The 27992-nt window shown below is 41.4% G+C and overlaps 3 protein-coding genes across 4 annotated transcripts; 1 reads left to right on the forward strand and 2 right to left on the reverse strand.

Moving 5' to 3' along the window:
- Positions 1–1392: 1392 nt before the first annotated feature.
- calub (calumenin b) lies at positions 1393–6099 on the reverse strand. Of its 2 annotated transcripts, none has more exons than XM_079260221.1 (7): positions 6050–6099; positions 4417–4659; positions 4051–4244; positions 3750–3916; positions 3597–3657; positions 3223–3422; positions 1393–2850 (listed from the first exon to the last, which is right to left on the reverse strand). In XM_079260221.1, exons 2-7 carry the CDS (start codon positions 4635–4637, stop codon positions 2746–2748), a joined length of 948 nt encoding a protein of 315 aa, XP_079116347.1. In that variant the 5' UTR covers positions 4638–4659; positions 6050–6099; the 3' UTR covers positions 1393–2745. The 2 variants fall into 2 exon arrangements, with proteins under 2 accessions (XP_079116347.1, XP_079116348.1); XM_079260222.1 differs by having other exon boundaries at positions 4417–4655; positions 6050–6090.
- Positions 6100–6470: 371 nt separating this feature from the next.
- On the reverse strand, positions 6471–8914 carry gtf3c6 (general transcription factor IIIC, polypeptide 6, alpha). The gene is made up of 6 exons (XM_079260661.1): positions 8796–8914; positions 8405–8485; positions 8190–8253; positions 7882–7926; positions 7663–7770; positions 6471–7454 (listed from the first exon to the last, which is right to left on the reverse strand). The coding sequence occupies exons 1-6, from the start codon at positions 8817–8819 to the stop codon at positions 7324–7326; spliced, it is 453 nt and encodes a 150-aa protein (XP_079116787.1). The 5' UTR covers positions 8820–8914; the 3' UTR covers positions 6471–7323.
- A 7550-nt stretch (positions 8915–16464) lies between these two features.
- LOC306770866 (zinc finger homeobox protein 3-like) lies at positions 16465–27835 on the forward strand (the record flags this gene model as incomplete). Its single annotated transcript, XM_079259873.1, has 10 exons — positions 16465–18130; positions 18224–18762; positions 18968–19181; positions 19838–19930; positions 20038–20192; positions 20373–20483; positions 21946–22108; positions 22244–26886; positions 26966–27634; positions 27719–27835. The coding sequence occupies 10 exons, from the start codon at positions 16465–16467 to the stop codon at positions 27833–27835; spliced, it is 8370 nt and encodes a 2789-aa protein (XP_079115999.1).
- Between the last annotated feature and the right edge of the window lie 157 nt (positions 27836–27992).

The raw sequence follows: 27992 nt of genomic DNA on the forward strand, positions 1-27992 counted from the left end.
TGTTTAGGAAAATCAGCATGTACTGATGCCCTGTGAAAACGGCTGCAGAGTTGTAACCATGCAGGCTAAATTTCTGATCAGTGGTGATGTTGCAGTTTGTTTCCAACTGCAGTGGCATCCCAGAGGTCTGAAACGCCTGAACATTTAAACCCACATTAACAAGTAGTAGCTGCAGATTGCTTAAATAGCTGCAGACTGTTTTTCTAAACTTTCCAGTCTGTCGCAGCATTAATAAATTTGCTTACTTTACAATCTGCCTCAGATTTATTTGTTCTTTTTTCTTTGAACAGAAGTTAAGCAAAATTTTGTCTCAAAAGTGAGTCCAGTGAAAGTTAAATTATGGATTCCACTAGTGATGAGCATATGAGACTCTGCAACTGACCAATCAAACCAAACCAGAGCGCTGTTTTTTTTTTGGATACTTTTGTAAAGATTAGGTAGGATGGGGAGGAAACTCTGCATTTAGTAGAGTTTAGACCAGGGGTAGGCAACTCCGGTCCTCTAGGGCTGCAATCCTGCAAATGTCCAGAATTTTCCAGTTGCAACCATACGGTCTATGGTTGCAACACACCCAACACACATCAGACTTCACTAGTGGACTCGCAGAGCTTGAGATTAAACTCTGCAATAGTCCACCAGTTAGCCATTGATGTGAATCAGGTGTGTTGAGGCAGGAAAACTCCCAACACTTGCAGGACTGCAGCCTTCGAGGACTGAGGTTGTCCACCCCTGGTTTAGACTCCGATTACACATAGCTGACTTTTAAAGCTTTATAACTAGTTATCAGTCATTGATCTACAATGCAATTTTCTGTATTCAGTCTGAATACAGCGCGTCAAACTCTTTGCTGCCGTTCACCAAACACCACTTATTATTCGGTGAATACCATCCCTGCATTAAGGCATAGTGGTGGTGGTATAATGCTTTACTTCATATTGGCTTGAGCAGGAAGACGTGAGAGAAGGAATATTTAACTGGTATATAACTAACATAACCAGTTATAATGGGCAGCTCTATCCATTTAAAAACAAATCAGGAAATGAACAAAATGAGTGTTTAAACTTCATGAATATTAAAGAATACTGAACTTTGCACCTCATTAGATCTTATTTTGGGTAAATTTGAAAAAACAATTGACAAGAATGTTCTGAATGGTTTTGTTAAATATTGTATACAGTATATACTGTTCTATACCTCAGTGTATGTAAAAATAAACACACCAGAGATAATAGGAGGAAAAGTACCAAGGTCAAGAGATCAGTGGGACAACAGTCCAGGAAACACTGTTTCTTGGTTTTCCACAGGAAAGAAAGCAGATCTGATGGAGTCAGCAAGTCAAAAGAATTAGGACACCCAAATGGTCTCATGTTTATGTTTTATTGAGACTGGAACTGATTGTTTGGAGTGCTCAGTTTGCAGGCCAGCAACTTATTTACAGTAAAGTCACAAGTGAAAGGCTTTTTGCAGAAGTGAGCCTGTAAAAAAAAAAAAAAAAAAAAGGAACAAACATTATCATAGAAATTGTTAACAGTGGTTATAAATGGTGGTAGTGATAATACAAATATATCAGAAAGGAATATGATCAAAGGAAGGAATACTTTTTTTTTTACCTAAACTGCTCACAAAAAAAGGGCAAAGGTTTTTTCGCTTGGCACACAAGTAACTAATTCAGCTGATTTAGGAACTCAAAACAAATAAAAAAATTCACTCATAAAAAAAACCAAAACTGGAAATATATGTACATATATCCACATGCACACACACACACACACACACACACACACACACACCAGTGAAGCGGTGAGAAAAAAAGACAGGAGGCAGCTTCAGGTGTAGCTCATCCACTAGTCCCTTAAGGTTAGTCCTAGACTGGATCAGCTACAGGGATGTAAGTCTAACAGCTTACTGTGCTCTGACATAAGAGGTGGTCCAATCTAGCAAAAGCTGAACGTAAATTCAGCTTGATTCCTTCATTTACATAAAAGAAACAACCACTTCTTGCAGGAGTCACAGTTTGTGTTACCATGGATGTTCTGGGGACGAGTTTAGCAAACGCAGAGATTGTAACATTAATGGTATTTTATTGCACTAAGGCAATAGGTCTTTTTAATTAATGGAATTTTTTTTTTAAATCTAGTTTTGGCTTCAAAAATTATGGGACCATGTTCCAGCATTACCTCAATGTTGTTAATGAAGACTAAATAAGAACTAAATATGTGTAGAAGAAACAAGCTTTTTCAGTTTGGACCCTATCACAGAAGAAAAGAGCTAAAAGATCAAATTTTCTCTTCGCAGTCCAGTGCATTGTAAAAAACATATGTTGTATCAAACTTTTCTGTAGACGGCAACCCTAATTTTTGTTTTGTCTGTTTTTTTACCCAAAGTTTTTTTTTTTTTTACTAAATTTAACTCATTCATAAAGTCTTTAAGTAGAAATAAAAGCAAAACACAGTGTTTACTTTTTGTTAGATCTTGGCAGGAAAAGGGCAGAGGGTGGAATGGAGCAAAGGAAGGAGAATTATCATAAACGGAGGTGCAGCTGAATGTGAAGACACACTGGCCAAACATGTTCACTTTTCTTAATGTTAATGTGTGCACAATGAGACACATTCAAGAAATTGAATAAATTATTGTCCGTGGCGCTGGATCAGGCAAGCTCATCCTAAATAAAGGCTCTGTGTAACGTGGAAGGAGCCATCAGGTGGATCACAAGATGAGCACAAAGTCTGTGGAGGCAGGTGGATGTTAGAACTCATCATGTCGAGTCAGAGCCTCTCCAAAATCGGTTGCCTGGCTACCCACAAACAGGTCGTACTTATCCACGATTTCTGCTTTGGTCAGACGGCCATCCTGACAGACAAAATGTAAAAATCATGATCAGTCTTATGTTCATGCTGCTATAACCACACACACAAAAAAAGACTAAATTCCACATATGGAATAACTGGACTGCAATGCAATAATATATAATTAGGGTACCTTTGGATGACCTTATGTCAATAAGATCATACAAAAGTGAAAATCCGTGATTATCCCACTGCATGATATCATATCTTTACATTTCACATTTTTCAGAGTCAATCCGGACAAACCAGGAAATGATCTGAGCCTTTTAGTTTTCCCGTACACATTTGCTTTTGCATACTTGTAGCGCCACCTCCCATAAGTACTACGTATTCAAAACAGGAAGTAAAATTCATAGCACACATTCCTGTTACGTACTTTGTCTGCATCTGACTCATAGACTAGATGCTTGGCCTCAGCCTCAGCATGGTCGTAGTCACTGGGTAAGATCCAGTCTCTCGTCTCATCCTTGTCCATCTTCCCATCTTTGTTTTTGTCTCTGAATTCAGTGAACTGTTCCCTCTCGGTCTTTACCCATTCAGGTTCTGTGGTTTCTCCGTCCTGGTTGAACATATCACCTGGAGCACGGCAACCGGTTAAGTGAGGGGAAAAAGCATTAATAATATGGCACTGTTAATTGGCACAAATCATTTACTTTCTCTGTTAGTGTGTATGGTATCTTATCTGAATAAACATAGATAATATTTTTGGCACAAGTAAATTAAGCTAATAGGCTAAATAAAAAACCTCACCTATGTATTCTTCCAGGTCAATCAAACCATCACCATTCTTGTCGATATCTTCCATAGTTTCCTAGGAAAGACAAAAAGCATTGGGTTGTGAGAATAAATGTAAAAGATTGTGTCAGGATCATTATTTAATACGCATTGGAGTGTGTCACTCACCAATACTACAATATCTTTCATGTGATCATACTCCTCAGGGTGAAGGAAAGCTGTGAACTCCTCTTTGGTGGCTTTCATGTCATTGTCCTGGTCAGCCATCTTGAACCTCCTCTCATCACGAGCCATCATCTGCTTGTAGCTGAAGCCATCATCAGGGTCAGGGTCATCTGATGGGCAGAAGTCACAACTTACTCAGCTTGTGTCCCAGTGTCTCAAGAATGGTAACGCAAATGGATTATATATCGAGCATGTATTTCTTACTGCCATTAACTACAGACATAAAAACTTTCTGCAGTTGTACCAAGAATATATCCATATGTGGCGTTCCTGTATTCTTCCCAGGACACCACACCATCCCCGTTGAGGTCGTGACTCTTCCACTGTCGATCCACATCATCATAGATCCACCTTTTCTGTGCATGCTTGATCCACCTCTTCATCTCCTCAACAGTCACATAACCGTCTTTATCCTCATCTATGCGCTCAACCAACATGCTGCAGAAAAACAAAACTTTATTCAAACATTCCAAGTCTCCACTTCAGATAAGTTTCAATAACATAACTAGGGAATCAAAAATAAGCCGACAAGGGGAACAAAGTAAGAGGTCACTCTCTGTTAAACAATCTGCCAACATGATTGTTAAACGGGCAGATTAGGTGTTCTTACCCAAGTCTCTCCTTGCTCTCCTCTGGTGTAAGCTGGTCAAAAGTCTTGGCTTCTTCCTGGCCCAGAAAGGCTTCATGGTCATAGTCAAAGTTCTCTGCATCGTCATGCTCCCGGTTGCTGAGAAGTTCATCATGATGAACACGATCCTTCTTCTCTGTGGGTTTGCTGGTGGCGTAAACCACACAGAGAGCAAAGCACATGACAAGTGGTCGAAGCTCCATCCCACGTTTGTACAAACACTGTCTAGCCAGAGAATTTAAAAAAAAAAAAAAAAAAAAAAAAAAAAAAGAGAAAGAAAAAAGCAGATTTTATGAAAGCCATCTTTACTTCCTCTTTATCTCAGTCTCTAAGGATGGCACATAATCAGATTCAGCTAATCCTAATTACAATTTTTGACCCAACACTACAAAAGCACAGTTGAGAAATGTGTGATTCAGAGAGCAGGGAAATACTCCAGCTATTCGTAATCTCTACAAGATGATGCAATCCACCCTTCATTCTACTTTTGGTACTTTGTAGCAGTATATAGATAAACAGTCACATCGTAGGACTCAGGAAATACAAGCGAAGCTAATTGACTCATACTACTATAACTTCATTTCTTCTGAAAGAACAAAAGGTTGGAGCTCACCAATTACTGTTGCAGTTTTTAAAATGATCGAAACAGACCAACATTTCATCACAACTGTACTTTAGTCAGTGTGATGCAAACACTGTGTCAAAATGTTAGATTATTTTCCCCAATTAAACGCAGTAAAAGCTCCAGCCCCTCTGAAGCCCTTTAAGGTTTGCCGCCTTTCACCTGAGAAGCTCTAATTTTTTATTCAAAACCTTACAATGTATTATATCAGTTGCACTCAGTCTTAAGAGTAAAACTATTGTGTTTGTTATTTTAAAACGTTGTTCTTCCTCATACTTCCAGAACATATTAAAGAAAAATGCATTGACACGCATAATTATGCCCTAACTTAAAAAAGGAAGTCTTACAATACTATCACAATGTAAGATAAAAAAGGTTTAAAAAAATATTCTTTATACTAGACAGGCTTTATTTAGTTAAGACTTTGTGACAGAAATGGCTTCAAACTTAGTACTCTTGGCAGACTTGGGAAAAGTGTAGTGCAGACTTTCATGGTTGAAGTCAAAAGAAATAACATTTTCATGCTCTCACAACAAGTATGTAAGCAAAACGTAAAATATTAAGTTACTTCTAATACACTAGCATTATGAATACTGTTTTTTTCCTTGAGAGAAAGTGAATCTTTGCTTTCTCTTTTCTTGTCGTAATGTGTTCCTCAGTACCTTCACTGACATGATCCAACATAAAGTCACAATGCTTTAAAATGAGATTTGCGCTCTCGTAAATCCAGTTTGTACTTTGTGATTATTACAATGAAAAAGGTTGTGACCGCTATTCCAAAGAAACAATTGAAGTCAGGTTGACAACAGAGTGGCTAACGGGGTATACTGCTAGTTTTATCCTCAGTCCTGCTATTTCATTCGTTTGATTTAAGAAAATACACAAAAAACTACTCAATAATTACTTTTCAAACTGCTCGCTACAGAAGAAAGTTTTTCTTTTCTTTGTAAAGGACTAAAAGTTTAAAATTCACAATTTCCCAGGATAACTCACCGGTGCCTTCAGGGAAGTTCGTCGTTGCTTTCAGCCCTCCCCTCGGAAACGCACCCATATACTTCCTGTGCAAAAACGACAGCCGACCAATCAGAACCCGAGAAGACGAGTGCGATGTCGCTAGCTGATTGGTCCACTTCAGGGGCGCACTGGTGATTGGATTGGCCAAGAACCGCCACGTCCTCAAAGTCAACAAACCCTAGTTCATTCATAAACTGACTCTGCGAAGATGAACGAGTTGAGGATGTATTCACCCTTAGAAAGCTAACAATAGTTACTGGTTTATCAACTGCAATAAATTTTAAACAGAAAATACGCAGTGTGACAAAAAATTACACAAAAATGTTAAGAATGGAAATATATCTCAGTAAAACCAATGAGTTTACTTAAAAAACAACAAAAAAATAAACAAAAAACCCCATAAAAAACCAAAGCTTTATTTTCTTAAGATTATAAGTTGTAGATCAGTGATTAAATGAAGCAAGTACACTTTTTGACTGTATACACAACACATCGGAAAGTGTTCTTTATACAACAGCCTTGCAGATAGAGCTGGTATCTCTTCCTGTGGTGCAGAACACTCATTGTGACCATGAGCAACAGAGCTTCATATCAGAAAAGCACAGTTACAGCACTTATTTCTGCTATGCTTAAACATGCAAACACATATCTGTAGTCCTATTCTATGTGAGTCTTCAAAAAGCTAAAGGGACATATCAAATAGAATTGGAAAAAAAAATATTGCACCTTTCATCCCTACAGGGTCAAGACTGTTAACACAGAATAAACATGCCATCTTTTGCAATGTTGTTCTCAGTTTCTCTTTGTCTAGTGGATGTGACATAGCATTTGGTTTTATGCCAACAGTTTGCAGTGATGAGTATGTATGATCCAATACAGAGAAGACTTGACAGTCCCTATAGTTAAGTGTAACAAAAGTACAACCTATCAAAAGGGGATAAAAGAAAGTTAATGAATTCATGACCACATTAGATATTTTTAAACATCTAATATGCATTTACTAATCACTGTGATGTTATGTATTGAATATTAAGTGAAGTCATTTTGAAACCCAGTGAGAAGAGGTATCGGTGTACGTTATGTTCCAGCAAAACAATACCAACACAAAGTCCAAAACCAACAAAAACAAACATTTCTCCCTTTTACAGTTAAAGTGAATGTATATCCTGCTGTCTTTCTACAAGATTTGGTACTTGACCAAGCAAGGACAGTTGTTCTGTATAAAGTCATAATGTGGCAACAGTCTTTATATGTCAGTCAACTGCAGAGTCCTCCAAATTGGCATTGTCCATATTTTCTTCAGTAACTCCTTGTAGGTTTTCATTTGCCTCTTGATTTGACAGACAATCTGTGTCCTTCTGTTCATCATCGCCTCCTACGGGAACTAAATAAACAGACATACTTGCATTTACACCAACATTGAACAAAGCTTATTCTTGTAATTACGCTGCAGATGAAAAACCTGTTTGATTCAATCAACTTAAAAAAGATTAAATGACACAAATTTGAGTAGCATGAGAACAAGACATATTAACTGTATAAATACTGAATAGATCAAAGCAGACTGTGGGGTATGAGAAATCCTTGCTGACCTGTGTTTATTTCAACTTCTTTCTTGTCAGTTACAAAAATTCGTTGCATCGTCAGCTTCTTCATAGTGTGGCACATGTATTTGAGATCTGTACCAATGTTTGATTTTCCTGCAGACATAAACCAGAAGAAAGCAAAGAAAAATAAATAAACAAACAGCGGTAAATAAGAATAACTTATAAACAAGAATATACATTTTAAAGGCCAGAGCAAAACATTACCTTTTCGTGGTACCTCTTCAAACAGCACACATGTTCCCAAAGTGTCTGAGGCAGGAAATACAGCAAGAAATATTTTGTTAAATTTTACTTTGTCTTATATTATTAAATAGTAATGCACTTGATCAAAATTAACCTTTATCAATTAGCCTAAGCTGTTTTATTTGATTTTTATTTTTAACTTGTTTTTGCTTGATCTGAAAAAGCAACCATAAACAACAACAACAAAAGACATTAGGGACAGATTTTTGTCAGTCAAGTCACATATGCCGTTTAGATTAGGTTTTCAAATCAATATTTTATTTTCTTACCTTCATATTCCCCTGCAAACACATACTGTCCAACCTGCATCATGGGCTTCTCTCCATCTATATCCTACAACACCAGTGAATAAGAACACAGATTTAAATAATGAAAATAAGGGGGCGGGGCTGTAAAGCGTTATGTTTAAATCCCTATTATGTTTTTTTTCTTTTTTCTTTTCTGTCATTTTTCCCTACAACGTGGAAATAGCCGAAAAACTTACAAGTATCTTGCAGGTGCCGCGATACTTGGACAGAAAGTCATTATTGATAATTCCGGAGAACTCCACCACAACAAGCTGTTCCTAAACGCACCACAGCAGAAACAAGAGAAGATTCAATCTACAAAACTGTACATGACTGCACGTGTAGCAACTCAAAAAATGGGGATCTACAATTCTCAAAAGACAACGTATATAATAAAAACAACACAGTTAAAAATAAACTAATAAAAAATACTAATTCAGAATATCTGCTCTGTTTTGACTGGCTTTAATCCTTCAGAACATTGCTTTGGTTTCTACTACTTTGGCTAACTTGTTAGCTGCAGGAGGCTAACATTAGCACTGCTGTCAACACTGATCTTTAAACTTGAACAGTTACGGCATTTAATACCTCCTCTTCCCATTCATCTTCCATGTCCGGGCTCCTAGAATGGAAGAAGAATAAGAAGAATATCAATAAACTAGATGGATGTAATATCAAATAAATAAAATCGTTCTGACGGGGTTTTGGCAACTTCCGCGAATGTACGGTGGCTGAGAGGGGCGCTTCACGCGTTTTGCTGTCTTTTCAGGTCCTTCCATCGTGAGTCGCTGTTGCTCAGTTATGTGTACACGTTCAATAGCAGTCAGTATCTATCTATCTATCTATCTATATATAACTTAATCTAAATATTGGCTACCTGTAAGCCCTCATACACATATCTACCGTTAATATTATTAATGTCCTTCTGTAGCGGGCCACGGCTGTGTTGATGACATGAGATAAGATGAAATAAAATAAGATGAAATTCTTTATTGATCCCCAAAGGGAAATTCATCTGTCAAAGGCAGAGGCTGCAAAAATAGAATGAAGCTGAGGCATCAAACTTATTAAAAACTAAATAAATAAATTGATAACAATAAAAAACAGAGAAATAGTCGCACCAACATAAGTTAGTGGTTAGAAATAAAACCGAATCAGAAGAAAATTAAAAGAGAGACTAATTGTTATTTTAAACCGTTGTGGGAGCACCTGAGATTAAACGTGAGCCCTTGAGCCTTTTCAATTTTGCTTAGCAAAAACAGGTCTGTGTAACATGATATGAAAGCATAGGCCAGCCCCGGCGAAAACCTCTTCAAGACATTAACTTGTGAAAGATGAAAAACGGTAATGTCCAAAATGATTTCTATCATTAAGGTGATGCAGAAATGCAGGACAACTGTATTATATTAGCTGAAAATATTAATGAATTCAAAGAGAATCAGAAACCAAATCAGATTTTAATAGGATTTTTAAATTACTTTAAAATCCTTTTCCTTTTTCATAATGATATAAAAAATCTCTAAAAGTCCCAGACTTTTAGAAGTAATCAGTTAGCAATCCTACTGTCGAGCACTAACTGCATCCACAGTATTCAGTGGATATAAAAAAGCACTTTCTTGCATTTCACTTTTAAAGGATTGATGAGTATTTCTCCAAAGACAGCAAGTCTGACTTAATGATATGAACTGGTCTAACACTTAACCTGTTTAACTTGTATAACAAAGTCAGCACATCAGACGGTGCTGACACACAGATTTGCAAAACGAAGTCCTTCAGCTCCTATGCTTTCAAATACCTGTATTTTTCTCAGATGGATTTTCGCTGGAAAGGGAAATAGCATATTCTGGATTTATTGGCTAAAATGGGCAAACTGTAATATTACACCTGTTTTGATTGTGTCATTTATACCCATGTGTGCTTTGATATATAATAAACTGACCCATTTATTAATAAAAACAGAGCTGATTGTAATGAATTTTCGTTTTACGATGACTAATGTATTTACATTAATAAAAAACATTGAGTTGAGAAATTGCATTTTTCTCTCAGTGATGTCAAGGTTCTGTATATCAGATATGTATAGTGCACTTGCTCAGACGCTGACAGTGTTTGCAGCTTGTGAATACCTGTATAAATGTAAAGTAGGTTGAAGCTGGCTGCACCTCACCCTCAGAAAAAAAAAATGAATCAGAATCAGGCAAACCAAATTAAACGGGGTGCAAATCCCCCATGTACCTTCTCCCTCCCCATTTTTGCCCTATCATCTATCTCTGGACCATGGTGGGGTTGTCATGTCGACCAACCCACAAGTTACTATGACAACGGCTCAAGGGGAAGCTCTTGCTACTGAGGTTATTGCCTCCTTGGGGATGTTAGAAGGACAAGGAGAATGTGAGCTCAGACAAAAGGACTTACAGACACAGAAAAGACATAAATGAAGAGGGAGGTCAAGTTGGAGTGTGTTAACCAGGAGTGTGTTTATGTGTGTGAGTTAACATTTATAATCACGCAGAACAGGACACTGTGTAATTCAGACTTAGTTCACTGGAGCATTGGACGCAATGCAAAGTTTTCTTTATCCCGGACCTGACCTGTGCCTCCCCTGTACATGATGTATTACACTTCCTTCTCGGTGCCATACCCTGGGGCAGTTAGGGGCAGGGGCAACAGGGGGAGTGACATTAAGGACCCTCCAAGGTGTCAGATGGGCCCCTAGCTTTCCTTGCATTTTGTCATATAAATGTCATAAAGACAAGTTTGGAGTTGGGAAGCTCTGGGCTCTCCCTCTGCCTGGGGGGTATCACAGTGGTTAATTGCCCCATTAGCACTGACAGGTTAAATTGGTGGAAGGGCTAACTATATATTACAGTGAAAACAACAAACCCCTGGCATACACCTGAGGGCATTAAAGGCATGGTGTGTTTAACAGTATAGAGGCTGTACATATTAACTTGTAGAAGACACCAAATGTGTGTAAATTGTGAAAACAATTTAACACAAGCTTAATCTTGACAAAATATGACATTATACATGTCTATGGAAATGTAATATCAGTGGTGACCACATAGAATGCCTCGGGTTATGTGTGTTGAATTTTCACAATGTGCACGCAAGATGACGGAACTATATGGTTAAACTGATGTCATGTATGGGTTGCGTTTAAGAAAGGTGTACATTCCTGTGCAGAATTATACAACACGTTCCCTGCTTATGCCTTTTTCTCATTTCCCACATTAGAGTGCATAAAATGCAACCACAGAATAAAATTTGAAAGGAAATATACATCATCACATATAAAAACATACATTGTTAGAAATTGAAGGGTGGATACACTTGAACTGGATTTCTTTATGATGAAATTCAAATAAGCCGAGTTATTACTATTAAAATCATTTGACAAACTAAATCACGTTCAGTAACAGCAAATCTTAATATTGCTTTACTTTCAACTAATATTGGCGTGTGTTTATATTTAAACTTTTGAAATCAATAATTATGCTCATAAAAATCACACACACACACATACACACACACACACACACACACACACACACACACACACACACACACACTTGGCTGACACTCACAATGTCAAGACCAACATTTAAAACCATGTCACCCTTCCCTGTCGTTGTCTTTTGTTCCTAAATGACAAATTGTCACCGACTCAACTGCAACCATAACAATACGAAATCCTTAAAGACAACAGAGCAGTCAGTGATTTATGTTTCTGATAACCTGCACAGGCTTTGGTGGTGGCCTATGCCAGATCACAAATTTAAACGATGTCGAATCGTAAAATATTTATTGGATGTTCCACTAATGTTAAACACATCATTTGGGGCTATATTAATTGTGAATTCATCCGAGTTCCTGCATATTTAGTGGCAGGGATGCAGAAGAAATATCCAACAAAAACCATGAAAGAAATGTAAATTATTTTCTGGTTTTTTTTTTAAAGATCAATAAAATATATACATATTATTGTTATTGAAATAAAGCCTTGGATTGCGACTGTGTCACGCAACAGTGAGTTGATAAAAAATGCAGATCTTGATGTGTTTCCTTTCTTTACTCACTGTAAAAATACTCTAATATGACATATTTACATTTTGAATGTTATCATATATAAAATTGCATTCAAGTGTTTAAAAATGGACTAAGCTTAGCTTAACTATATATATATATATATATATATATATATATATATATATATATATATATATATATATATATATATATAAACATATATATATATAAACATGCCATGTGATCTAATAAATGCAGTTTTCACTTTCTAAATATCTGGCCGATCGACAGATTGCACATCCAGCGTGAAATTCACAATAGTATTATCATAACAATGGAGCTGACTTGCGAGGATGGGACGGTCAAAGCAGGCAAAAAGAAAAAAGAAAGGCTTCTCTGATCACACACACAGAAATAGATAAGATACTATATTTATTTTAATTATTTTTCTCCGTATCTTCTTCTTGGAGTCGAAAAATAAACCAGCAAAACCGCGCGTCAAACCAAGAACTGCAACCCGGACTGTTCGACCTAGTCCAAAAACAAAGATTTATTTTACTTTTACTAGAGTAACCTATTTCAATATAATTGCCCTGTCTTTTTAAAATACGCATTTCAGTTAAATTTGTATTTATTATTAACTATTTCAAATCATTCAACTTTTGCCCTGTGACAAAAGGTGTGACATTACAAAGATATTACTAAGATATTCAATTATTTCACGAACATAATGCGAAATAAACCTCTAACATTGTGCTTAAATTTCAGGATCCATCTTGTTCCTTATTTAAAAACTAAATGTCAATATTCCTAAAACAGTCCTCCAAGGCCTTGTGGTGTCTGCAGTCCTCAGAAGGGAATCGCTGTGACAACGTCGCATTTTGATGCAGATGTTTGTCATCTCTTATTCTTCAAAAAACTACATGATCCAATTTCCCTTGTTGGAAAAAAAAAAGAAAAAAAACTTAAAATTAAATATCAGAGTACTTTTTTGTATTTTTCATTTGCATTTTTGGTTCAAATAAATATTTTTTCGATTAGTGTTTTTCCCTCTATGCTATTTCTTTCTTCGGCAGATATTTGTCTTTACAATAATCCTGCAATTATTTATTGGAAATTTTATCTACGGTATAATTCTGAAATCAAAATTCAATGGCCCAGCAGACATATTTCATACTTATAAATATTTTCTCTCTTCGTCTTTCTGTGCGTCTCCAGCAGGCTGTCCTCCTCCTCCTCCTCCTTCAGTCCTCCCTCCCTCCCTCCCTCTCTCTCTCTCCTCTCTCTCTCGCGGAATCCTATTGATCCAAACGGGCTAATTAGCGGTGTCTGCGCAATTACGCACATGCGCACTGGGCGTAATCTCAGCCATTTTTTGAAGGAAACTAATTAGCAGGAATAAAGAGCCAAGTGTTTTTCCTCCCACAGTGATCAGAACTCATTCTACCTCTGGAGCTCGCACAAACCCCTCCGTCCCCATCTTCTGTTTACTACAGCCTATATGTAGCTTTAATTACACAGTTGTTTGGTAACAACTTGGACCCCGCTGCTCTCCTCCTTTCTCCCCCCCCCCTCCCCCCCCCTTTCCTGGCTCTGTTAAAACGCAGAGGATTATTCATAAGGAATGAGTGGACTCTCCATACGGTTGTTTTCTGGACTACTACTACACATTCAGCGTGAGGAGCTTTGTACCAGAGTCGCTGCAGAAATGTAAGTGTGTCGTTTGTTTACGATATTCCAGGCAGCTGGAAGGAAGCGAGCCGGTGGTGGGGAGGAGGACGGGCTGTTTGCTCAACGCAACCTCTCATTCTCACAAATGAAGCTTTTCTTGATGTGCTTGTGCGTTCAGTCACCTGTTACTAGCTACTGAACGAGATCACTTTGGGTTTCGCAGATTCGGAGAAAGGTTTCGATGGGGAAGGACAGCGTAAACAAAGGCAGAAGTAGACTGGTCTGATGGCTGGTCAGTGACTTGACAACACGAAGACGGGGAGTGAACTATTATAGCCGCTGCCTGTCCAGTTTTCTCAAACAGCCTCTGCACTATAGTCCCAAAGAATGCAGAAGAAAATGTAGTGTTTTTCTTACCTTGGTAACGGACCTTACTCGGTGTCCACTTGTTTTTTTTTTTGTTTGTTTGTTTTTTTTTTTTTACTCCAAGCATTTGAGTGGGAAAAAAGAGAGAAAGAAACTGTCCTTTCCCAGCTATTTGTCCCCGTCCCATTAAAGCAAACAAAAGGCATTTAAAGTATAGCCACACAACTCTTCTATGCTTGTTCCTCCTACCCCCTCACACCCCTGATTCTCCTTTCTCTCTCTTAACACACACACACACACACACAGACACACACACACACACACACACACACACACACACACACAAACACACACAAACACACCTACACACATCGGGGGAATCTGGGAATATATTGTTGTTGTTGGATATCTGGACATGATTGTTATTGATTAAAATATCTGCTATATTAACTAATACATAACATGTTATATTAATTTACATCTTAATAATAATATAAAACAATGAAAAAAAGGTCTATAATAAGCCCATACATGTTTAATACCAGGTGTTTTATATAGGTGCTTAATTGACATAATCAGATTCAGTTGTACAAAAGGATGCACACACACACACACATGCACACATTAACACACAGAGATGTAGGCACACACATTGTTAAATGATGGTTTCCCGCACTTGTGATCGATAGAGAGCCAGGAATGCCTGTATAAATAGTTACATTGCTGATAGACCCAGGTTATTGATTGCAGTGTAAATGAAAATCTTTATCAGATTAGAGGCTGTTCTCAGCTGCTGGCAGGCTGGCTCAGCCCCTCAGCACTCTCTAGCAGGACAGTGGACAGCTGCAGTGGGCAAGGGTCTGCGGCCTGTGACATAAACACAGTACATTAAAGCACTATCAGAGTGCCGATATGAGCCATATATCTTCAAGCTGCAGAGAGGGGGGAAGGGGGTGGCCACAGGGACAGGGAGAAGGGGTGCTTAAGGAGAAGGAAGAGGGGGTAGGTTTGTTGAAGCAGAAGGTGAAAGGGTAGATTAAGGTCTCCTTGATTAAAAAAGGTCAGTAATGAGATTGTGAGGCATGCATAGACTAACGGAGATGTATCTGTCTCAAATGAGATTCATTGTCAGGCAGAAACCAAAAGGAAGAGACCTGATCGCTTTTTTCCTCCATTTTTTAGGAAGTCTGTCCAGTGTGTTGATGTGTTTCAGGATTTTTGAAAACCAATTGTTCAGTTTTTAGATATAAGAATTATTAACTCCATGCATGATATAATGCTATATCAATGTGCTAGTCTTATTAAAACAATCAACCCTGGCTAATAATGTTTGAATTTTGACTGACTGAAGATAATTTAACTGAACTTTCTTTTATTAAGGATCCCAATTATAGAAACAAAGTCAATAGACTTAATTGTTACAATGCATTATAGGGTACTTCTGTTCATGTGGCATGACGTGCTTATTGGAAACACAACGTATGGGGCATCACACAAAATGTTATAAACAAAATGTTAAAGAAGTCAAAATTACTCTTGTGAACCCAGCTTGCTTAGAAAATTATTGCAGATTTTAAATAGACCTTTTTTCTAAAATCTTAAACAAATGTTGATGTTACAAAGGCTTTTTATATTTTCTTGCAAGAAATGTGCAAAGACGTTATTGTGAGGAAAAGTGGTTGTGCGAAACATGGATCCTGTCGTCTAACAACACCTTCCTCACTGATACACAGCAAAAGATGTATAGACTGATACATTGGCGGTTAAAAGTAGTCTCTTATCCTCTTTTATCTAAGTGTAGCAATTTAGTGAAAGCCCTTCAGCTCAGAAGCGTTCAGTTCTTTATTTAATCCTATCCCCTGAGGAATATTACAGACCTCCTGCGTAGCCTTTACCCGCATTCCTTTACCCAGTTTAGCGCTCATGCTATTGATTTTCCCATTAAGGGCTAACACTAACCCTTGGGTAACCAGCCTCTGGATTGTGCACAGTGAAGGCAGTATTGAACAGATGCTGTCCAGGGACTTTAATCAATGCCTTTGGTGTTATGCAATATTATTTACATGACTCATGTATTTCTTTTCTCCCTCTTTTTCCATTTCTCTTTTCAACTGTCTCTGTCTGTCTTGTCTTCCTCTATATCTAAAACATACAGGTGGGCTGGTAATGTGTGGCAGCTGTAGCCTCTGGTATGGACAGCGGTGAGGGAGGAGGAGGGGATGGAGGGGGTGGAGAGGAAAGAGATGCTGACCTCAGTCCCCAGGCTTTATCTCTTCCTCTCCTGACCCTGGCGGTCATTCCTGAGCAAGGGTCATCTTCTCATACCTCAGCTGTGGTCCCTGCCAAAGAGCCTCTGACCCTGCCTCTACAGGGGGAGGAGGGTGCAGAGGGGTCCCAGGCTAGAGAGGGAAGTGAGCAGAAAGAAGGAGGCCGACTTTCACAGGAGAATGGACCACATTTAAAACAAGGGATGAAAGAAGACTTAGGGGAAGGATATTTGTCAGGGCAAAGGAAAGAAGAAGGGGAGGCGCATGCAGGTGTGGGAGAGGCATCAGTTACAAGGGGCCTCCCAGCAGCCCTCAGCAGCCGAGGTGGAGAGGAGAAGGAAGAGGAGGAGGCCATCTCAAACCAAAGCCAAACCAAATCCAAATGTTCTTTATTACCTCAACAGAGCCAGCACAGCTCTTCTTCCAGCACTGCAAAGGCCAGTGGCACACTCGACAGCAAAATAGCCGCCTCTCCAAAGCCCTCCCACATTCCTTCCCCCTCTCCAAAGCCCTTCCCTTTTTCTTCCATCTCTCCAAAGCACTTCAGTTGTCCGTCCTCGTCTTCTGCCCTGCTGAGCGAGACAGAGGTAAAAGACATTAAGGGTGATCAGGGCTGGATTTCTGGGTTTCCTCAGAGCTTTAGATCCCAGCAGTCTTCTCCTCCTTTTCCACTGGTGGGAATGGAGCCTGTCAGTATGGAACCCGCTGAGAATGACGTGCTGGCAGGGGTTCCTCACTCTTCCATTTCCAATGGAAATGGTGCCAAAGCTCCAGAACCAAATGACAGCCAGCTAGACACAGAGGTAGATGATGATAAAGAAAAAGAAGGGGAACAGAAAGAAGTTGTCCTTAAAAACCTCAACCAAGACCTCTCTCCTAACTCACTGACAAGCCACATGACCATAATGCACTCACGCAATTCCTGTAAGACTCTCAAATGCCCCAAGTGTAACTGGCACTATAAGTCTCAGCACACACTGCAAGTCCACATGAAGGAGAAACATCCAGAGACGGGAGGCCAGTGTGTTTGTGGAGCTTCTGGGGGAAAGTGTGTGTGTGGTGGTGCAACACGAGGCCTGTGTGGATACTGCAGTTCTGGGAAACCCCACCCTCGCCTGGCCAGAGGTGAAACCTACGCCTGTGGCTACAAGCCCTACCGCTGTGAGGTGTGTGACTACGCTACCTCGTCGAAAGGCAACCTCAGCATTCACATGCAGTCGGATAAACATCTCAACAACGTTCAAAATGGGGGACACACGAATGGTCACATGCACACGTCTCATATAAACAACAACAGCAGCAGCTCCTCCAACAGCCACCCAGTGGAGGAGCAGCCATACAGCAAGCTCCCACTCTCTATTCCAACACCTGCTGCCCAGCCCGCCAAGCTCACACCACCTGCTCACTCTCACTCTCACGGTAAGAGGTGGCGGTGTGATGTGTGCGACTATGAAACCAGCATTGCCCGCAACTTACGCATACACACCACCAGCGAGAAACACACACACAACATGCTAAGGCTCCAGAGAGGTTACTATCTGTCTCACTGCAGGAGTCTTGCTCCACATCTTAAACACCTTCAAAACACAGGTGAGCGATGCAAAGACATCCGACGTCATTTGAGAAAAACATCTGGAAAAAAAACGTGTAACGTTTGGCTCATGGTTGCTTTTTTTGTTTTAGGTGCAGAGCTTTCCGTGAACATGAGGCTGACCAGTCAGCACGTCTCAGAACAGCCAGTCACCCTTGGGTCAACACTGACTCCATCTCCCTCCCCTTCCCCGTCTCCCCCTCCAGCTCCATCTCTGTCTCCTACCGGACCCCTCTCCCAGGGTGTGTTCCAATGCCTTGTCTGCTCCTGCTTTTCATCTGACAGCTTAGAGTCTGTGGAGCAGCACCTGAATGCTCCCCGCTCCCTGCCCCAGTCTGACTGGTGTTCCCTCGTCGCCGGTGGCTGCCACTGCAGATTGTGTGGGTACACCACCCCGCTGAGGGCTAACTTCTCCTTGCACTGTCAGACTGACAGACACCGTACCCGCTACCAGCTTGCTGCTCACCTGCAGGAGGGTGGAGACAGGGGCCAGGAAGGGGCTGCCCTCATTGCTAAGGGCAATCCTATCCAACTGAGGTGCAACCTGTGTGAATACGTGACTAGCAGTTTGGAGAAGCTTAGGGGGCATTCCCTCAGTTCACACCATGAGGCGAGCATTCGGGTTTACAAAGTAAGAGTCTTTTTTTTTTTCTTTTTAGGTATTTAAAATTTGCATTCTACACATAAATACTTGCATTTTAGGACCTAGAAAGTAACACATCAAGGCAAAATGTGCCTTGATGTGTTGTATATATCATGTGGTAATATTCAGACGATATTGGTTGTCCAACCATAACATTCTTGGCTTCCGTATGTTTCTGTATCATCTATTTAAGTTCCTGCAGCAGTATGATGGTGAGGTTGATGGAGGTTCGTGGCTGTTCCATTGTCTTCTATGCAACCACTCCTCCTCTTCCAAGCTACAAGTACTGAAACACAGTCAAACTTCAGCCCATCAGCAGAGGGAAGGGCTACTGCAGCTGCAGCCGATGGGTGGAGAGGAGCTGGCAGCCATTTTTACCATCAGAAAAAGCCCTGGCAGCATTACAGGTGAAATTTTGAATCATGTGGGTGTATTGGATGCTATGGTGCATGCGGCTGCTGAAAGCAGAGAGCAGACACAGGATTAAGATGAAAAGAGTGAGAAAATGAGCAGTGGCTGTTGCTGGGGTATTGATCAAACAAAGTGATTAGTCAATACACATCCTTGTTATATCCCCAATCACCCCTGACAACAGCTAACTAGCACCTGCTAATCAATGAACCAATACAAATCCCCTAGACAAGGACTGGGGGAGGTGGTGGCTAGTCTCTTCTCCAGTCTGTGCAGAATAAAACAGCGAAAGCAAGATGTCTGGAGTGTGTGGACTGTCTAACACTTAAAAGAAGTAGTTCAGCACTTCATTTGTTAATGAAATCTATCCTGTTATTTGATTTTGTGTAGATTAAGACTTATTGAGGCTAACTCGTGTGTTGTGAGTCCATATTACCTCTACTCCACCTCTAAGGAGAATCTAATGTAGAATCAATGTGTGATCAATAGTGTAAGGAGGCAAGCAAGAGGAATGAAGTGTGGTTCAAAACACATTGGTATTTTTGAAGATGCCGTCGAGAGAATAATAGAAGCGACAATTAGCATGATAGTTTATTAGAGCATACTATATGAAGCACTGCATGCCATAATTACTTGTCCTGCTGTGTCTCAGGAGAGCCCATTGAAGATATTGAGACCAGCACCAGTCCTTTGGACACAACCAAAGACACAAGTAACGTAAGAGAAAGGAAGATTTCTGAGACAGGTATTAAGACACTGTAAAAATCCTAGAACATCTCAATGGTGAACTCAAACATCACATGAGAAAACATAAAACGTTAAAGACACAATTAAGTTGGTTTAAAAATTCAGTTGTTTTTCTGCTTGAAGAAAAAACAAAGGGGGAGGAACGAGAAAAGAAGGAGTTGATACCCCCAGTCAAACGTCCCGCCTCTGGATGTGGGGAAATGGAAAGCTCCATCTCAACCAAACGTCCCAGAACACACCAGCAAAATGAGAACCAGCAGGTGAGCACTGTACGCAGAGTTTAATTGTGTGCAAGTGAGTATAAAATATGCTAAGGAACACAAAAATGGCATTTTCTTGTGTAATCACACAAACCTGCGTACATATATGCTTCCTTGCTATTTCTATCGCTGATGACATTTTTCTCTCTTCTCTTCACACCCCCTTTTTTTGTCTTTTAGACTGTCCAGTGCCCTTTGTGCCAGGTTAAACTCCCATATACACACCTCCGAAAGCATCTCACACATGTGCACAGTGTGGCACAGGACTGTGTAGACAAGCTCATCAGTGCAGTAAGTGTATGCAACTGTGTATTTGTTGTATTTGCGTTCGTCAGGTAGTAAAAGAAAATGAGAAGGCGAAGCGGTGGGGGATGGGAGAGATTGAAATGTAGGGAGACAATTCCATTAAGAAGGCACCAGAGAGAAAGGCAGCGCTTTTTTAATGCATGTTTAAGTAGCTCCTCGCTATCATCTTTGATGCAGCCGTGCAAATCTGTGTGTATGTGTGTACGCACGTCTTTTAGAGTGGAAGAGAGAGGGTTTGACTGAGTGAGTGAGGGAAAAGCCAGTTTTCTATAATGCATGTTTAAGTAGCCCTCTATTACCAGAAGTGCAGTCAAGCTAAAAAGGGGCCCCCATGCTTTTTACTGTGTCTCTCCAACTAACAATGACCGGTCATCTATCCACATCACCATCCTCCATCTCCCTGGCCTGTATGCTAAGTGGCCTTTGTCTCTTGCTCTCTTTCCTCCACTTCACTGACTGCTTTTCACCCTTTTTCCCCTCTGCTGTCCCCCCTCTGACTGCTCCTATCACTCCTTTTCTGCAATTTCTGTCCTGCCCCTTCCCTTCTGTCTCTCCCAAGCTCCCTCTCAATTTCTTATGCGTAACCCCTCCCTTACTCACTGTCTTCCTACAGAGCAGTTTTTTTTGTTCATGGCCCCATACTTCCTCCTTCTGCCTGTTCTATCTCTTTTTCATATTCTGCACCCCTTAGTCCCCTTCGTCCCTCCTCCCACTCTTCCCCTCCCTCACTCTCTCTGATAGTAATTGAGGTTCATTAATTCAGACTGAGGTGATGATGGCCATTATGTACCTTGCTTTCCAATTACGCTCTCTAGATTAAGTCTGACCTTCAGTTTTCTCTGCAGTGTGTATGTGTGGTTGTTCTTCCCTTTTGCTCCAATGAAGCTGTTACGCAGAGAAAACTCTTGTCATGTAAATCTCATCTTTGGCTCTCTGTCCTTTCCTTAGGGTGGCTCACTGTTTGCAGTGATATAGTATTTGCTCTCTTTGCTTGAAGCTGTGGGGATGAAGGGTTTCTATATGAAGGATGATTTTAAATAAATTCATTATTCAGCTCAGTAAAGTTTTATTGAACCCCTGGGCCATGTTGGAGGGTGTTGTAGGAACCGAAGGGCAGATCCACATATCTCAACCATGTATTCTTATTAACAAATTGGTGTGCCTTGCTGCTTGTGCTGCTATGCAGAAAAGTGCAAGATGTAACAATAGACTTTAATGTTTTATGATATCAGTACAGGGGAGTGCTGTGATACTGTCTTCATACATCTTGATATTTGCTTGCTATTTTACTGTACAATTAAACATGATTTATTCATAATGTTAGATTAAGTAAGCAATGTCTGATATGTCTTTGAAAAATGGTAAAGAAATAGTGGGTAGGAAGGATAAAAAGAAAACAAAGGAACACTAAAGCTAACTGTTTCCTATCTTTTCTTTTCTTTTCCAGGTCACATCATCCGTGGAACAACCACAGCCTCCACTGGAGTCAGAATTACACACAGACTTGCTTACTGATGATTTTCAGAAAAACAAAACCACACAGATTACTAATGCAAACTCTGCCCAGACTGCAGACACTATTTCCTCAACCGATTCACAGAAAAACAAAGGTGAGTGAAAAATGTATGATAAAACTGACTTCTGTTTAATAGCACATTAAAGAAGCAGCAATACCAAGCTAATTTTTCTCTGCTACGAAAGCCAAATTGCCATAATTTCACATTAACCATTTTTTGTGTTTGCAGGCGTTTCAATGGAGAACGCTGAGGGAGACATAGCCGCACCCAAAGATGTCACAGCTCTTCTCACCCCACCCTTAGATGACAACACCTCTCACCCCTCCAATGGCACACTTGCTCCTCAGTCCCCGACTCAGATCCCCCCCTCGTCGCCGCCCACCTCCCCACCAAGTGACCCCCCTCCCCTTTCTGATCGCCATGGTTACCGATTCCGTTGCAGCAGGTGCAGCTTGGCATTCCCTACTCAGGAGAAACTCCAGCTGCATTGGCAGTACCATGCCATGAGGGCGGCGACAGAGTGCCCCCTCTGTTCCAGACAATGCCGCAGTCAGGAGGCCCTGCAGAGACACATGCAAAACACGCACTCACAGCAGGACAACACACAGGGACAGAATACGCTCCTGCCGCCTCACACTGTGCAATACATGGAGCATAATAAGAATTCAGTTCAGCAAGATTTTAGTTTATCACCTCAAGTGGGTCAAGAAGCTGGAGAGGATGATGATGAAGAGATGGATGAAGAAGCGTTAGGCATGGAGGAGAAGGAGGAGCAAAAAGAAGTTAAAATGAAAGAGAAGGAATTGGTCTCTGAGGTTAATGCAGGTGAGGAGGATTTAACTGAGCCAGAGAAAGGGCTTCATGAGGAGACAGCATCAGAGCCGAGTTCCAGCCCTCCTGTCAAAAAGAGCCCTAACCCCACAATGGACCGTTATCTGGATCCATCCAGGCCCTATAAATGCACCATATGTTCAGAGTCCTTTACTCAGAAAACAATTCTCTTGGTCCATTATAATTCTGTGTCTCATCTTCATCGGGCCAGACGAGCTCTGCAAGATTCGGGCACAACTGTTACGGCTCCAGAAGCACCACGTGGTCCAGATCCTAGACCCTATCGCTGCCGATTATGTGGAGTAGGTTACAGCCAGAGCTCTACACTGGACATACATCTTCGCTCTGTCCTTCACCAGACTCGAGCTCGTGCTGCTCAGAACTCAGCTCCACAAACCCCAGCATCAGTCCCCACTGCTGCTGTCCAGGCTGCTACCACCAGAGAAAAAACATCCAAGAGTGTAACTGTTCCCAAGAAGCTGGATGAAGTAAGCTCTTCAACCTCTGCATCAGTAGTTCCTGGCTTATTAACTGACTATAAGTCAACTCTATCTGATCCAACGGACAGCCAGCAGGCGAAAAAGAGAGTGGCAGAGCTTCTAGCATCAAGAAATCAGCTAATGCTAATACAACAACAGCAGCTAGCCCAGGCTCAGGTCCAGGCCCAACTACAACAACAGACAGCACTGCTCCAGTCCCAAGCAATACAGCACCTTCCACTAGGGCCCGAGAATCTACTGAAACAACACTTCTCTTTGGCACCAGACAATTTGATCTCATTACAGCAGCAACTTCTTCTGCCATTTTACTTGTCTGGAGACATTAAACTAAACCCAGAATTAACTATTAAGAGTCCTGATCTTTGTAATTTATTATCTACCTATTCTAGTCCAAAAGAACAAGTCAAGACAGAAGCTAAAAGAGAGTCCCTCATGGAAGACAAAAAAACCCAGAAGCCAAGTTCAAATTCAGATGTTAACAAACCACCTGATAATTCTCAGAGTGAACCCAAGGTTGATGCACTTTCCAGGGGACCATGCAACAAGCAGCTGGAAAGAGAGCACAGCAACCCTGGTGTTGAGGAGGAAAAAGAAGAAATGCATATTCACACTATTGAAAATGAGAGTAGAAAGGAAGAAGCAGTTTCTTCTTCATTTAATCTTCTTGGATCACAGTGTCCTCCTCCTAGAGTTCCCTATGCTGCTGCAAATGGGGAGCCGCTTAGAGCTCTGCTGCAGAGTTATGGCTATGAGCTGGCCATGCAATACATACAAAGCAGACACAGACACCAGCAGCAGATAACAATGCAAATGGTATCTTCTGTTGATATGGGTAAGATGGAAGTTTGCTCAGAGAATGAAAGAGGTGAGCGTCAGATTGAAAATGCAGAAGGCTGTGACAACACTAATAAAGGAGTCGAAACTGATGGAGACATGGAGGAAAAACAGAGTGAGGAAAAAAAGAAAAAATGCTGTGAAATTGGAGAAAAGTGTAAAAACTGTGGCAAGTTTTTCTCAGATCCATTGATTTTAAAAAGCCACCAGGAGTATATCCATAGGATGCTGTTCCCTACTGCTGCACTGGAGAGGTTTTCAAAAGAATATCGATTGCAATACGACCAGATATACCCTCTTACACAGCCTAAAACTTGGGAGAATCCAGCTTTTGGCACCCAAGCAGCAGCTCAACCCCCAGCTATGACCACAGAACCAGAACCTGCTACTGAATCAGCCAAGTCTCCAGTGAAAACCCTTGAATCCTCACCTGTATCAGCTTCAGATCCCGTGACTAAAGCAAATGCTACAGCTAAAGACCTGACGACTGCCCCTGCAGCTTCGTCTCCATTGCCTCCGTCTCATTCACAAGATCTTCAGCAGCAGGAGACAACTATCCCAGGCACATCTTCTGCAGCCACTTCTCAACCTACCACCCCAATACATCTTCCTCTGGCTAAAATACCTATGCTTCCTCTATCCTTGCCTCAGCTTTCCATACCTCCTCTACCCATACCAAAGCTTCCACTTCCACCAATTCCCTTTCCCATGGAGGTTCCACTCCTCCCTCCTGTTGTGATGCAGTCCATGGCTCTCCAAACCCAGCCTTGGTTAGACTCAAGTGTGAACCCTGAGCTGGCAAAACTTTACCAGTCTCAGCTTAACCCACTACTTGGACAGCAGCCACAACTTAGTCCAGCTATGCTTTCTCAGCAACCTCAGCTCAGCCCAGCTTTGTTAGGTCAGCCGCCACAGCTCAGTCCTGCTTTGCTGGGTCAGTCATCCCAATCCAACCCTATCCAGACAGGACAACAAAGCCAAGTTAGCCCAACAACACCGGACACACATCAGGGAAAGAGAACCCGGACAAGAATCTCTGAAGAACAACTCTTTGTTCTGAGAAAACACTTTGATATTAATAGTCTCCCCAGCGATGAAGAGATCAACAAGATGTCTTCTCTGTCTGGTCTGCCTCACAAAGTAATTAAACACTGGTTCCGCAATACCCTATTTAAAGAACGTCAGCGAGACAAGGATTCCCCTTACAATTTTAATAATCCCCCAACCACAGCCTTGGATGAGGCCAGGGAAGAAGTAACACAAAACCAACATTTGACACTCTCCCCATGTTCACTGTCTCCAGGCCTGTCAGCCAACCCCTCCCCACAACCAACAGACCTGCACAGAGAACCTCAGCGGGGCAGACGGTCTTCCAGAACTCGTTTCACTGAGCAACAGCTGGAGACTCTGCAGGGGGTGTTTGAGGCTACTCCTTACCCCAGAGAAGAAGAATATGACAGGCTGTCTGCTCTGTTGTCTCTCCCTAACAGAGTCATTGTTGTATGGTTCCAAAATGCGAGGCAGAGAGCCCGCAAAAATCAAGAACGAGGAACAGACGATGGGCTAGAGGGAAAAAACCAGCTTGACACCGTCAACAAACAAAAAAATGGCTGTTATAAGAATGATGATGAGAATCAGGAGAACAGCTATGAGGATGAAGGACAGAATGAAAACTCCATGGATTTTACTTATGAGTATTACAGCCACCCTGATTCACCTGCTGTTGATTCTTCCCCTCACAGCTCAGAAAGCGAACCTCTAACCACCAAAGGTGAACAAACACCTGCTAAAAGGAATGAAGAATTAAAAACAGCCTCGTCTAACGCTAACATGAGTCCAGCTCTTGTTCAAAGCATTATTTCAGATGCAGAGATCCAGCAGAAGGAAGTTGCTCAGACCATAAAAATAGGATCTGGTCCACATCCTGAAAGTCTTCCAGAAAGACTTAAACCTCCTGCTGACTCTTCCTCACAAAAGGCAATGCCACCTATTTTGTCTATGTCTCATTCAGACCAGGGGGATGCCAACAGTCCTTGTGAACAAGCTAATGAAAAGATTTCCAATACATCAGCCAGCCCCCCCTCTGCTCCAGAGTCTGAAATGATCCACATTCGGCCGCCTGATACCACAGCATGCCTCTCAAGTGAAACTCAGCCACAGCTGCAAGCCCAGACTCAATTCCAGTGTAGTCTCTGTCCAGCTTCTTTACCATCATTTCAGCTGTGGCAGGAACATCAGACCAGGCATCTCCTGGCAGCTCAGTCCCAGGTACAATTCCTGCAGTCTGGATTCGTAGATCGAACCATGCCTTACATGATGCTTCATCCAAACCACACATTAATGGCCAGCCAAATGCTTTCAGGAGCTATGTCTCAGATGCACCCTAATCCCACACATCCCATGATTTCACACCTGAACAGCATTCAAATTAAGAATGCATTCTCTGATCATGCAAGTAACACCCTTAATAATCCCCTGACACCCATTAAGCAGAGTGCAAAACATGTATCAGAAGCCAGTTTTGAAAGCCAAAGGAGCAATAAAGAGGTTGAAGAAGAGCACAGAAGGGATAAACGTCAGAGAACTACCATCACACCGGAACAGCTCGAAGTGTTGTATCAGCGCTACAGTTTGGACTCTAACCCCACCAGAGGAGTCCTTGAAAGCATTGCACGAGATGTGGGCCTTACAAGACGTGTGGTTCAGGTACTATTTTTGGAAAACTGCATCCTTAAATTTTATTGGCTTTATTTACTTTTAAAACATGTCTTTCCCCCCCCCACAGGTCTGGTTTCAGAATACACGTGCAAGAGAGAGGAAAGGACAGTTTCGGTCAGTGGGGCCAGGATCCAGTTTTACCTTGGGCTTGAACCACCTGCGCTGCCCATTCTGCAGGGCACTCTTCAAGGTTAAGAGTGCTCTTGATGCCCATATAAGATCGCGTCATTGGGCGGAGGCTGAAAGAGCAGGTTACAACCTGTCAATGGCTACTGGATACAGTGGACAAACTGGGTTGGCTACATCATCTGTCACAGAGCGACCAGGACCGTCTATCTCCTCTCATCATGCCCCAAACTCTGGCTATGACATCGCTAACAAAGAGCTGACCATGAAGCAACATTTGAGTTCTTTTTCTTCAGCCGCAAATCTAAGTAACCTCGAAGAGGAGGATGAATATGAGGAAGATGATGAAGAGTACCCATGTGAGGAGAGCTCCAGCATGGCTGACCAAGGTTCTCCTTGTCCGGAAGAATCTGGAGGTCAAGGCTCAGATTGGGGTGAGGCACAGACTCCGCATCCGCACCACCATCAGCAACAGCAGCGCCAAAGGACACAAATGAGCCACTTCCAGGTACTCCAGCTCAAAGACTTCTATAGGAACCACCGCACACCCAACCGCCTTGAGTGTGAGGCGCTGGGCCAGGAGCTTGGACTGCCTCACCGTGTGGTACAGGTAATTACAGAAAACAACCAAGCCATAACAATTTAGCCTGCAAAGGTTGGTAGATGATATTTATCAATGTAAATATTTTTGCAGGTGTGGTTCCAGAATGCCAGAGCTAAGGAGAAGAGGGCCAAGAGCCTGAGCTCCGATTCTGCAGAGAGGGAGCAGGCCGAGCTGTCAGCAGGGGCAGGAGAGAGAGATAGAGCTTAGAAAGACAGACTGCTGCCTTTGAGTATGTTTTCACCAAAACCCCTTCTGCAACTGCTGTCAAACTCCACACATATCCTGTCCACTTGCTGCCAAACTTAATACCTTAACACCCCAAAGATGCAGAGCTGCAGTGGCCCAAAGAGAAACTCTCAAAACG

This window comes from Telmatherina bonti (genome assembly GCF_933228915.1).
Source record: "Telmatherina bonti genome assembly, chromosome: 2".
NCBI classification, from domain to species: Eukaryota; Metazoa; Chordata; class Actinopteri; order Atheriniformes; family Telmatherinidae; genus Telmatherina; species Telmatherina bonti.